General features: G+C 41.6%; 1 protein-coding gene across 1 annotated transcript in view; it reads right to left on the reverse strand.

Annotated features, from left to right (window-relative positions):
- Window positions 1-14,139, reverse strand: part of agps (alkylglycerone phosphate synthase) — a 28,140-nt gene extending 14,001 nt beyond the window's left edge. Inside the window, exons 1-11 of the mRNA XM_061088131.1 lie at window positions 13,940-14,139; window positions 10,616-10,705; window positions 9,357-9,447; window positions 9,139-9,259; window positions 8,899-8,973; window positions 7,798-7,869; window positions 7,073-7,152; window positions 5,579-5,659; window positions 4,467-4,592; window positions 4,064-4,172; window positions 141-268 (exon numbers count right to left, since the gene is read on the reverse strand). Of these exons, the coding sequence (XP_060944114.1) occupies window positions 141-268; window positions 4,064-4,172; window positions 4,467-4,592; window positions 5,579-5,659; window positions 7,073-7,152; window positions 7,798-7,869; window positions 8,899-8,973; window positions 9,139-9,259; window positions 9,357-9,447; window positions 10,616-10,705; window positions 13,940-14,124 (1,158 nt within the window). The 5' untranslated portion in view covers window positions 14,125-14,139. The remainder of the gene's footprint in view (window positions 1-140; window positions 269-4,063; window positions 4,173-4,466; window positions 4,593-5,578; window positions 5,660-7,072; window positions 7,153-7,797; window positions 7,870-8,898; window positions 8,974-9,138; window positions 9,260-9,356; window positions 9,448-10,615; window positions 10,706-13,939) is intronic.

The following is a 14,139-nucleotide window of genomic DNA, read 5'->3' on the forward strand; positions in this document are numbered from 1 at the left end:
CTCCTGAGTGAATGTTGTGGTTTTAAACTCTTGGTGAGCAGAGGAGCAAAACATTTTATAGATCCATTTTGGGGTTTTACCTTCTCAGTGTGAAAGCAGAAACAAAGCACAGCATGTTAAAGGATAGATGAACTTGATACCTGTCTGGCGACCTCCCGGAGACAGGCAACCCCCTGCTCAAAATCCGGAAATACAACAGAGCCGTATTTCTGATACGCTGGCACTGGACGAATCTTCATGGTTACCTCGGTGACCAGGCCCAAGGTTCCTGTGGAAAATCACAGTGAGAGAATTTAAGCAGAGAGAAGTAAATCAGTTCCCATAATTTACCCCCCCCTTAGCGGAACTTAAGGCGGTTTTACAGGGCTCTCGTACATGTCCCAAGGGTTTTTTGGGGGTGACCTTTGTCTCACATTTCACCAAGCAGATCTGGTTTTCTACCACACACTGGGGAGCAACTAAGATTTATCAGCTTTAAGAGCACGAGGAAATAAAGCAGTGCTCTATCAAAGGCAGCGAGAGGCAACAGCAGCAGCACATGCACAGGTACAAGGGAACCCTGGCTGACCTTAAGACCCGCAGAACTGTCGGTCGTTAGCTGCTGCTGCGGAAGGAGTCATATTGAATCCCCGAAACAACTCCCCACTCACACTGCAAATGTGTCTGAGATTCATTCTTCTTATACAAGTATCCTAGATGAAAGTAAACTGTAGCTAGGGACCGCCATTCGACCATTCCCTTAGCCTGCAACAACAATACTGTTTATTATAAACCAAGAGAAGAGAGGCTGTGTAAAAAAAAAATTCCAGCACCCACAGTTTCATAAGCTGGGACACAATGGAAACGAATACAAGATTGTTCTTTTAAACATTTGCATAATAAACAAAGTGGAAAATCCTACACAAGTAGTGTATGAAAAGTTGACATAAAGGCCAGGCAGAAAAAAGACACGCAACCAGAGCACAGTAAAAGAAAATGCACAAATCAGTTTGAACCACAATAAATCTCAACAAGAACTCTAGTCAGATTTTCATCTTGATGAGAAAACACTTAATAGAGACAATATGTCATAACATCCGACCCAACTACAATAATTAACTACTTTCATTAAAAATGACAAATATCTCAGTAAACACAGTGTGAATCATCATCATTGACAACAACAGAGAACAATAGAACTTCAAGTCAGCCGACAGACCGTTAGAGATTTTAAAGAGATGATCAGTTTAAGCATATGTCATCTTCAATTTTTTACTGCTTATCCTGCCACCAGCAGCTCAGTAGTAACATCAGTGGCTAGTAGCAACTGCTAATGGCAACTTCCATAACAGTAAAACTGACGTTGCCTCTGCTGTGTTTGTGAGACCACATAAATATTCACACAAAAACCAACACCTGAGGGAAATCCATTTATTTTAACTAGCTTTACTAGCGTATTGAATGAAGTTATTTGATGATTAAAAACACATTATTATAGACATTAAAATCACAGAAGATAAAACACTATGCCGCCTAAAGGTTTGCTTTCATTGTGGTCGTTAAAAATTAAAAAGTTTAAATTGTTGCTAAACAAGCTCATCATGATAGTATCCACCTGAGACTATGTATCCCACTATGTGGGACATATTGTGAAAATGTATTTGACTCTTTTCTATTCTTTAGTTGCCGATTCTTGATTATGCTGTACTGTTTTTATTGCATTGATGAAACTTAGTTTCTTTCGAGCATGAGGAACATTACAACTAATCAGCCAATTTTGAATCACAGTTTTCAAGCAACTGGACAAAAGTATTGTCACAATTCCTTTGCTCACATTTTTTAACTAGGATAAATACAAACTTTATAATGTATTTACACTGCACTGCAGTCATTTCAAGTAGAAGAGGAACAATTTGTTGACTGAGAGAAATTACATGTTTGACAATCTCAGTTTTTTTCAGTTTTGTATTATTACAAATTGAATATACTTGTTTTTTGTACTGTTGCAACTTGCGATGGGCATTTAGGACATTCAGTTGGCTCAGGGATTCATCTATTGTGTCAATAAATAAACAAACAAATCACAGTGAATTGTATCAAACATTTCCCCTCAGCCTGAATGTTGTTAAGTGTGACACTGCATGCCACATGCTGCTCCCTAGTGGTCCACTAGTAAACATGTGACTTAATTAGGTTTTAGAATAGAAAAACGGCTCCTCCCTCCTGATAACGGAAAGGAGGAGTCACAGAGGGAGAGAGAGAGAGGGAGGGAGAGACGTAGGGATAGAGAGGGAGGGGGAGGGAGAGAGAGAGAGGGAGAGAGAGAGAGAGAGAGAGAGAGAGAGAGAGAGAGAGAGAGAGAGAGAGAGAGAGAGAGATAAGTGCAAAGGGGAGGAGGTAAAGAGAGGTAAAAAGAACAGCAAGGTCAGAAAAACATTGTCCCTTGGGTGAATGAAATGCAAATAAATGCTGCAGTGCAACTTAAGCGTTTTTATCCATGACTGAAGGTATAAAACCAAACAAATCTTACACGATTAATATTTGTGGAAACTAATATAAAAAAACTTGAGATAAAAATAGCTTTGAAGGCTACGTTGACCAATGTGAAACCACCAATTTTCAATCAAAAAATGGACAAGACATGAATTGGCTTCACAAACAAACATTTCATCCTCCATGTTTGAGGAGTATAGAGGACAAAGGGATTATCATTGATTATTCTAATCATCCATTACACTGGTTGCAGCGAGGGAGAAGAAAATACTTTGCATTCCGGCTACTTTGAGGTCAGAGAGATAGAGAGACCCTGTTGTTGTGCGGTGAATTAAAAACGGGAGGTTTCACAGTCATTTCTAGCTAAATGGATGTGTTTCACTTAATATGCAGAGCGGATGTGCGGGTTTTAGAGTGCTGCTCAGTTGTTGTTGTTGTTGCTGCTGTGGCCTACTGTCAGAATGCAGGATGGGATTTCTGGGGTGAAGAGATAGATAATTTTAATGAAGCCGAGCCTTGGTATGACCTCTCAGCTCGAGTGCTCAGCCTCCCAGAAGAACATGCCCTCCCACAGTTGTGTGGTCCTGTCCCATCTCTACATATGCACCACTCCCCAGCAGCAAAATCACCATCAAAGGTTCTATTATACTAAGTTTTAACACTTGAGAATCTGACATTAGACTCACCCATTCATAACACTCTTCATATTTTAGGATTTTATAAAAGGAGACCGATGCAGAGCCCTGGTGTACAGTCCTGTGTTCACTGCTGTCACTGTCCTTTAAATCTTCATTTCAGAGAAGTAAGATGAAGGGAAACTACATAACGTTATATAACCACATGAAATTCTTTCAGGCATATAAAAAAAATTCTATTCATAATCTTATTAAGTGTGTGCTGACTGTATCAAAATGAAAAATAAATGTGGCTGACTTAACATAAAGCAACCCAAACATGACAAAGGTCAGCCAAAATGAGATGTCTGACTAAGACGAGTTTACACAGGTCTAGGTTGACTCACAGTGGCTTATACTGTATAACTCAGAGTTAACCACAAGAGTTGTGAGGAACTTTTTAAAATGTTGCTCTTCTGAAATAGTATTACTAGTAATTTAGCAATAAATAAAAACATTCTTTAAACACATGTGATTTTGATCTTACACTTGTGTTCTCATGGTACTGGAATCATTTCTAATGGGTACAAATGGAGACTTCTGCTCGGATCCAAGCCCAGTCAGGGAGCAGATTGCCGAGCTTTGTAGGGCGAATATAAAGTTTGTATCCACAGCTGTTTAACATAACGATGCCAAGAGTCTCTGAACCTCCTCATTATGTAGGGGGGAACCTGGCATATGGCAGTATTCTCTGTGGGCGCTCACAAGGACAGGGCACTGCAGATGGGGTGCGGAGGACACTGGCTGGTTCCTAACTAACACCCCTCAGGATCACGTCTTCACGGAAGCTGGTTAATGTGTAAGAAACCCTGTAGCATGAGAACCGTCCTGATGTTACTGTTTTATCGCAAAGAGTTAACACACAACCTCAAACACGTGCTCTGTTGTACTGAAATCACATGAGAGAGGTGGCAAACCTTCTGAGCCCAGGATGAAGTGGTGAATATCTGGGCCTGTGGACATGCGTGGGCCTTGACAACTCTTTTCAATTACACCTTGAGGGGTCACCATCTTTATGTGGACGACCTATTCAGGCAGAAAACAGCAAGAAACAATTTTTTACCAAATATTCAAGTGAAGCATATTTTTCTTTCAGTTCTAAAAATGTTGAAAACTGAATTTAGATACTGTAATGTGTGCCACACGTTTCAACATATTTAATGACTGATACTGTGACCACTGCATTTCGAGGTGAGGGTTAAGTCCAAAACACTCTTGCTAATAATATTCTTCTTAATTGCTGTACAGTAACGGCTGTGTCCTGACTGTTCTCTGGAACAAACATAAGCAGGAAGGTAAAGGTGAGGGTGGGAAACTTACCAGGTCTTCAATGTTGCCGTAGACGTTCTTCTTCATGCCCGATGCTCTGGTTGCGACCCAACCCCCCAAGGAGCTGAACTCCATGGAGTCAGGCTCGTGCCCTGTACAGTAGCCACTCTCATTAAGCTGTGAAGAGAAAGGGGAAAAAAAGTGCTTTCGTAGTTACAATAATCATGAGCCTTAAATGTTTGGAAAACAATCTCATTGTAAACCCACAAGAATGTTTTAATAACAACTGAAAAGAAAGAGCAAGCAATAGAGAAAAAAATGTAATTGCTACTCTGCAGCTGAATTTCACTGCTCTTGTTATGCTGCAATGCTAAACCTCAGATTTTATGGCATTGAAGTTTTTTTTTACAAAAGCCTAAAATAAACGGCGCGGAAAGACAGAGCATGAAAAGACGATGAAGAGAGATCAGTGCAGTTTTGAGCCGTGTCAAATTCCACTGCCTGACTGGAGCACTGATCTCATATGAAAAATGATGGCTGCACACTTCCAGGGGACACTTTTCAGCCTTTTTTATTCATACAAATAAAATGACAATTATTCCTCAGGGGTCATTCAGAACCCCACACGTTCTCCTCAAGGCAGCCCAGCCCCTGAAGGATTGTTTCTGCACGCAGAAACATTCAATAGTCATAATAATAATAATAAGGATCTTAAAGTACAACAACCCCCACCAGAAGCACAATACGGGGCTGAAATCAGGCCCTGTTTTATCACAGCACTCCCCTGGAAGGCAGTTTATAATGCAGACCCATCTGCTCCATCAAAATGGCCCAGTCTAAATGCAGAGGTGGAGTCTGCTTTAGATGCAGCTCACGCATTCCTCTACATCAAACGCCCGCTCCTTCTCCATTTTTCTGAATTAGCTTGATGGTGCCATCTGCTCATGACCACAGCCCCACTCTCTAATCTCCCCCCTTCAGCACTCTGCTCCCGTCTCAAACTCCTGCCCAAGCCCTGTTCCATCCTCTGAGCAAAGAGAACCAAGGTGACTGAGCACGGACAACCTGCATGTAAATGGTCACACAGCTCGACTGCTGGCACGTTCTACAGTAACGCAAGCTCTTTCGGGTGATGAAAATGAATATATATGAGCAGTACTTACTAGTCTCTCCAGATCCTGACCGATAATGCCAGCTTCCACATGGGCCGTTAAATTTTTCTCGTCAATCCACAGAATGCGGTTCTGCCATTAAAAATGAAACAAAACAAAATTCTGTTATCACAATAGAAAAAAAATACAATTTTCTGTTTGTATCATTTGCAAACATGAAAATCACACCATTTGTTTGACCTAGGTTGCAGGATTAAAAATGTTTTTTTTGTTTAGCACCATGTCTGTCATCTGAACTCTAAACCTGCCGACGTCTGTTATGTTGACTTAAAATACCTCTGATATAAACACTGCCCTCAACAGCAGTCCACGCAGACAGTCCCTTGGCATTTTGCTCACAATACAGAAAGTTTCGCAGCAGTGTGTCCTTCCAGTCTGACGGTCACATGTCTCGAGGATAAATGTGTGCAGAGGGGCTAGGGGACAGAGGAAAGGGTCGGTTTCCTCAAGGTTAAACTCAATTTAACATCTAATTCTATATATGCCACTTATTTGGGCCGTTGGGCACTTGGCTTACCCCTACCTGCAGGAGGCCATTTCACACCTGCCATCAATTATTCTCCAGAGGCAATAAACTTTATGTTCCTACCATACTGCTCCTTTCATGTGCTTCCACTGGAGCCACCCCACCTCTGACCCCTGACACAGAACACTGGTCACTGGTGTCTGTGGCTCCAAACTCAATGACTGGTGGGCTCGCGGCATCCAGACAGCTTATATATCACCTCTGTGTGCGCCTGGATCAAAGGGCCGTACTGTACTGGTGACAATATTCACCATTTTATGTTATAGCCAATGAAACGTTATCATGTTCACTGTGAGGGCAGTGGTATCCACATAAGATTAATGGCTGATGCCAAAGAATCATAAATGTGCCTAAACTGCACATTAAATACACACTGGAGAATTTGTTTTGCTTTAAAAATTAGTAATGCATTCCTAATATATAAAAAGATATTCAGGAAAAAAAATACATGTTTAAATATGTATGTTTTTTCATGTTATGACAAAATATCCCTTTTTATTCATGGCCAGGTGTTTCTGAGACAGAATAGTGAAACTGAATGAGTCTTTCTTCAGACCATTATAAAACCAGTTGCACCAGTGACAGTGTAATACAAGTTAAAACATGAGCCCTTCAGTTAACTGCTTTGAAAAACAATTTAATTACAGTTAAGATGGTGTCAAAGCATGTTGAATGAGTGCTATACTATGATAGATTTTGAGGCTACTCTGTGATAGTGTTATGTAACATTACATTATATCGATGGCATTTGATTTAAATTGTTTGTCACTCTTCATTTACATTCATGGGAGAATGAAAATTGATTATCTTTCATTTAATGTAAGCCAGTACAATGATCTCTCTTTCCCAGTGATGGTTTTGTTTAAACTTATATATCAGATTGCATTTCATTTTAGGTTTTCTCATCATTAGTGCAGATCAACACTTGTGACATATAGCAGACACAAGCGTTTACATACCATCTGTGAGGTATCCAGAGAAACAATGGAGCGAGTTTCCTCAAGGGGGCACTCTAGAGCGCTAGAGACACTCGTCCCTCCTGAGAGAGAAAAACAGCAGTATGAGTTAATGGTCGAGAAGCCTTCATACGGACCATTTGAATATATTGGACGGTTTCCTAGTTTCAGATATTTAAACACACACATAGAGGTTACTGTATTCAGTATATGTACACACAACTACCTTCTATATCCTGCACAAACAGAGGCTCTGGTATCACATATCTATATATGTACTGTATATGTAAAGCTATGTCTGGGTACCAAACTTAAATACTTCCTGCTTATAGACAGAAATATGCCTGTAGCATTGAGTATTAAAAAATCAATGTTTGTGCAGTGTAAACAGTCGTTTGGATAAAATTATTCTTTGCCAGGAAATGACAAGGACACTTTTATTGATAATCATGAACCAGTTCACAAACTCCTCTAATACCTTATAAGCTTAAAAGTTGCTCTCTGCCATAATATTAGAGTTAACAGCAGTAAAAGATATGAGACAGAGAGGGGCCGCAACAGTGCATTATATACCTGGTTCATTCATAAGTGGTTTCATTAACAGAAAAATTATTTCACGAGCAGGGGATGGGCAAACATAATGTCTTGAAGAGCATTAAATGTAAATAAACACGTAGGGTCTTATTAATGTTATAATGCTGATTAGAAACTTCAATGTCAAGACTCACCTCCAAATGGTATCAAACAAACATTATGTTTGCACGCCAGTTCCACAATTTTCACTACATCATTGTGGCAGTCTGAAAAAAACAAACATCATTTTGAAATTAGACAGGGAATTTTGCTATTTATTATCCTTTATTGCATTCATAAATTACGCGTGCTCATAATAGCAAGAGTCGACACATTGTAAAGGATATAAAATATGGCACAAAATGCTAAATATATACAGAAGACAATAAACAAATTTATATGGCCTGGGCCATTAGAGCAGGGGACTAGGGGAGAGGCAGGGCGCGTTTTGATTTGCCTGATGGTTGTGATTTGCCCGGGGCTTTCCTTAGGCGGAGTCAGACTGCATGAAGCTACGCTCTCTGGGGTGAGATGTGCAGGATCAATACGAGCACGCTTCAGCCAATCACGAAGCCCGCTTCCATTCACAGCGGAGTGGTGAGTGAGTGGGAGGAGTAGCAATACCCACCTACATGGATGTGCATGATTGGCCTCAAGTGCTTTTGGAGGCAGTGAGGAATGCCCGTGTTCTAATACATTTTTCCATCCAATTAAACACACAGCGTTGGCTTACGGATTACAGTTCAACAAACTATACCTCCACTTAAAATACACAGCCTGACTTGGAGGGACTTGTGGGGAATGCAAATTATAAGTCAAGATATCTGTTAGAAGGATCATAAATGAGAACATTTGCGAGGTCAGTAAGATAAGGATTTGGTGCCGTAGCTGCTGGTACAGTCTACTGTTGCTTGGTGATCTGCTGCCCATTTGGGAGGCTGCTAATCAAGTTCCAACCATCAGTCAACACTCATTTGCATGATAAAATAGTGCCAGTCATAACAACAGAAAACCAATCTCAGAATCATAATTCATGGGCGAACTGTGCAGGGAGCAGACTGTGGAGTATTGGGTGTCAACCATCCTCCCCCTGACACTTCTTATTAAGCTTTCACTCATACATTTTAATATCACTTCCTCTGCTGAGATTAACCCTTTAAATCACCTCAGCCAGTCAGGGGGATCAGTGATGCTATGTGGGAGGAGAAGAAAAAAAGAGAAAAAACAAAAACAGATAACACAGCTTCTGAACTCACTTGGCCATACCACCGAATCTGGAACTCGACCAATTTTCCCTTCTCGGAGGGGAAAGATCTCATGTAAGCAATGGCCTGAAAGAAAACAAACGAATGAGACATCAAGTTCATCACAAATGAATGTGAATATTGCTACATTTAAAATCTAGAGTTACACAGGTTGACGTGTACAAACAATAAAAGGTTGCAATGTGATTTTTTAAATTAGTTTTTGGTCGGGTGGTGAAGAGCCTGACTTACCGTTAGCGCGAAACACTCTGTCCTCTGCATCGTGAGAGAAGGGAACACCTGTGGATTTCAGCTCTTCGACGAAGGCCTCATTAAGATTGGGAGGCGGCACAGCACTGCTATTCAGAGTGGTCTGAAACAAAACAAGCCATTGTGGTCATGAACTCTGACTGAGTGCCCTTCTTTACCGTACACTGAGGACACAATAAATAAACAGGACATTTACTCACTGTTGCGGGGGATTTATGGTGCACACTGGCTCCAAATGTGGTTTCAAACCAATCTTGCAGACCAGGGACGATCATACCACTTAGCCTATACCTGGATTGTGTAAAATAAGACATTCGGTGAGGATACTCAACTTTAAGTCCTGAACTGAAGATATATTTTATTGCTTGACTGATCATTTTTACTTGGAAATCCAAACCTGTGTCTAATAAGAATAGAGTGTGATGGTTGAGACCAGCGAGGTTATTAGGCAAGCAGAGCAATAGTGACAGGGCTGTCCATGTGACCGCTCTCGCCATCCCTTGCATAATTTAGCTGCTGGCACGGCCTGGGCCAGCCTATCAGAGGACTGTGGTATGCCTTTGTCCAAGAGACCATGAAACACACCCCAGAATGAAAAAAGCCTCTGTCACATTGAGCGCAGAGGAGTAGAGTACCATCTTTGACATTCACTCAACTGTGCCCCGGCCTCGGTCACTGTACACCACCGAAGGTAGCTTTTCAGTTGGAGGGGGGAGCGGGACAGTTTGTGGCGACTGCTCGAACAGGAGGAAACCATTTGCTGTGCAACATCCTGTTCAGCTCCAGTCATTAGTCAAAATACATCCTCTTGTACCCTGTGCCATGTCTCTGTGTGTACAATTTGACAGGAAAGGCACAGTCGTATGTCATGATTAAAATATACAGACCATTTCTAATTCTGCTCTTGTCATGATCGACGAGGATAAAGGAGCCAAGAGAGACATTCTTTGTTATATTCGTTGAGTTTGAGGAACATATGGCTTTGTTTCTGCACACCCACAGACAATCAAACTGAATTGTTTTTTTGTTTCAAACTCTCAGTGAAAAAAACTGTGTTTATCCAAAACTGCCCAGAGACACGTCAATAATTACAAACATAATATGTTACATTTCTGAACAGATTGGAGAGGGTTTTCTGTTAATGAGCAACAGAGTTTGGGAAAGCTGAAAATCCCATCCAGTGACCTTCTCAGATGACAATTAACAGTTTAAATGCCAGCCACAAGGTGGCAGTAGCACCACATTGCTGTAAGCGTAGGAAGGAGACAGCAACTGGATTTCCAAAAAGCTGGTTCACAGTATGGGCTGTCAATTTGTTCCAAGCAGAACTACAGAATCCAATCACACAAAGTGTGAATGCTGAAGCTTAACACGGCTGTGCTGTAACTAAACAGAGTCTGTTATTAATTGATGTCTTTAAGTATGTAAATTTAGAGTGTGGTGTTACAGTATACTTTACCTTTTGCCAGTAAATTCTGTTTGCCCTTTCTTATTGAAGAGGAACTTGGTATCGTTATATCCCCAGCCATTCCATTTCATAATCTCCTGCCTGTGGAAAGGTAAATATTGGCACAGGTTGACTTTAGAATTCACATGCCTTACATTAAGGTTAAGACATGACATGAAATATCATGAGAGGTAGTTACAAAAACACATGTGAAGGTTATTCCTTGGGGCGGTAACCCGCTCAAATTCGTAATTTGCACCACAGTCCCTCTGGGCTGTTATGAGATAGTATAAGCAATTCCCCCAGAGATAAAAAAAAGACAGTCTTTCCTAGCAATCTGATACTTCATGCTGATATTGAAACAACCCTACCAATGGCATTGAGAAAATGTTTCATTCATTTGTTGTTAAATTCACAAGCATTTGATTTGTATAAGGCAGGGCTCGTTATCAGTTGACAAATTTACAGTAGGAAAGGCAGCAGACCGGCACACCTACAATATTCCCTAGTGGTGCTTACGACTAAACTACAATCTGCAGGCAGGCTCGCAAACAACCAGCTCGTTGACATAGCCATGGAGAAGCAGAAGGGACACATTCAAACAGCATATCAATCAACAGAGGAAGCTACAAACTCTCCCTGTGCCGTTTCCCATTTAACGCACTAAAATATTTCACATTTATGACACCTGGCAGGCCTTCTTATCCAGAGCTGCTTTGAATACCGCTCAGTGTTTATGATCGGGTTCCAGCGTATGCCCTGGTCTTAGAAACTTCAGCTAATCATTTAGCACAGAAATCCACTTAAATAGCACAGAAGCATCAGGTCTTAGCTGTGAAAGCAATAAACACACTGGAATGCAGCCAGCAGCGACTAAAAGGTGTTCCCCCAAAATGGCTGAGCTCACTATCCAAAGACGTGGAATTTCTCACACAAATGCTACTATGCTATTAGTGAGGGATATTCCAAGGTAATGACCAGCAGCATAACCACAGATGTGGCTGTACTGTCTGTGCTGTGACACCGTACAGAGCTTGCACACTGCGCTTGGACCCGCTGCAGCTCGACCACCACTCAGAGCAGCCATAACTCATCATGAGTCGCTCGGGATGGGATGCTAACACAGTGGCGTAAAAGCCATAATTAAGATTAATACCTGCCAAAATTGAGTTTCCAATAAATTTAGAGTGGGAACAGAAATGAGAGTGACACACCGAGTCACACTTTAATGAATCTTCACTACCACTGATGTGCTGTCATAGGTGTAGAACATACTGACTAAAAATGAATCAATAAATGGGCCAAGTACTTGGCAAGGTCAGCGGGTACGGACTGCCATTACCAAGGGACAATTTCAGGCCATTAGAGAGGTTCTGATTAAAAACACAACAGTTGTGCTAAATGAAGCTGTCCTGATAAAAATAGCTTTTCACATTCAGCATGCATCTAGACTTTTTCACCATAAAGGTGTTATGAATGGAGGTTTTCCTTGTCTGAATTGCAGGTCTAAGGGATCAATACCAAAAAACTATTGTATTCCCAACATTGTTATGTATACTTTCCCTACTTCTGTAAAGTGTGATGTCCATAATGTGTGAAAGGTTCATTTCACACGTAAATTATGAAAACATAAATTGATGGATATGATCTTTTTTGGACAGACAGACTGGAATAGTTGTGTATAATGTCAATCAGTCTTGATATTAGCTGAGAAGTATACATATATAGCTGATATATTTATTGCTTTTATGTGTTATTACACTTGATAAAATTAAAAATAACTCTCAGTAAAATGGAATACAATTCAACAAACCCTCAACAGCCTCCAAAGACGTAGTTACACCACATCTAAGAAAATACATGCAATAACTTATACAGTCCCGAAATGTAGGATTTATGCAAGACAGTAGTACGTTTACGCAGACTGTATGTAATAAACTGTTAATATTATATATGTAATCCAAATGAAAACAAAGTAGAGACCACTTATCCAATGCATCAGAGATGGTTTCACTAAATGTGAGATTATCTTAACCAAAAAGCTGGTTAAACTGGAACTGAAACCACATACTGACCAACAAAAGGGTGTCACTAGAGAAGAGGTTGAGTGAGGAGGACTCCTGGTACTTTAACAAACAAGTAGCAGGAATTAAAGCATAAAAAAAAAAACGAAAATAAAATGTATGGATCCACTAACCTACAAGGATCTTTGCTTTTTGCTTTTTCTTTTAAAGAAAAGGCTGGTTCGCACTGTTTTCCTGAACTATCCAACTGTTGCTGATATAAAAAAAAAATGACTGAAGTCCAGCTGGTCATCTGGAAAGGGGGGGGGGCGGGTGGACTTCAGTGTTCACTGTGTTGTCGAGAGCGGAAAAGAACGAGATGACTTTCACAAGGCCAAAATCCTTGTTGTTTCAGACTGACACACCAGCACAGTGTCACAGAGTCTTGGACAATGACGTCACCAGTGAAGACAGAAGGTTCACTCCTCACACACATCTGGAAAAGATGACTTCCGTAATAACATGTAACTACTACATGCATCAGGTGCGATAGCCCAAGCAGCCGATGAACAGCTGTTGAGTGATGAAGCTAGTGACGTAGCGACCGTAACAGTACGTGGCATGAACTATTATAATGAGCTGTTACCATGACATCACCATTAGTAGTAGTAGTAGTAGTAATTGCAGTCACTATTACAGTAAGGCCTGTGTGTGACAGTTACGGTAAGAGCTGCACGTAAACACTGACATTCACAGCAACAGTTGTGCGTAATATAATTTACACTTACAGAGGAAAGTAAGACTGACAGCTGTACGGGGAATTGTGCAACAGGTATCGAACGTAAAATGTCGCCAAATCTCGATTCAGCCACTTTCTTGTCTGGAAAGCAACAGAACCTTCTGGAACCAGGGAGGCGACGCTGCTGTTGTAGCAACTAAATCATAACTGACGCTGACAAATAACACAGAACAAACAAAATGGTGAGTTGTGAGCCACATGAAGGAGGCTGCGGCTGAGACAACTTCGAGGAAAGTCGACCACGCCAACGTTACACTGAGGGTACACCCAGCCGCACCCACTGAAATGAATGGCTCCTCTGTTGGGTTAGCTAGCAGGCTAGCTGCGTTAGCCGTGTCTCCCTGTGTTCTGTGTGTGTTTTAAAGATGGAGGAAGCCGGTGTGTCAGTGTGTGTCCTCCCCGGTGTGTTAGTGTGTGTCCTCCCCGGTGTGTTAGTGTGTGTACAGTGCGGAGCCGGCAGCTGTTGGACTTATCAACGAGCTAAAGCCACAGAGAGAGAGGACTCGTCTCCGCAGCTCCATCCCAGCCCTGTACCTTCTCCGGGGCATCGTCTTCTTCCCCTCGGCGGGGGCGGAGGACTCGCTCTGCGGGGCTTTGCACTCCGCGGCCCGGACGGCCCAGTCGTCGTCCGCCGGCCTCCGCAAGTGTCCGGCGATGATCCTCAGTCTCTGCTGGGCCACCCGCTGCCTGTCGGAGCCGCCGCTGCCGCTGGCCGCCATGCTGCTTCCGTGTTT

Source organism: Limanda limanda, chromosome 16 (assembly GCF_963576545.1).
Source record: "Limanda limanda chromosome 16, fLimLim1.1, whole genome shotgun sequence".
Taxonomy (NCBI): domain Eukaryota; kingdom Metazoa; phylum Chordata; class Actinopteri; order Pleuronectiformes; family Pleuronectidae; genus Limanda; species Limanda limanda.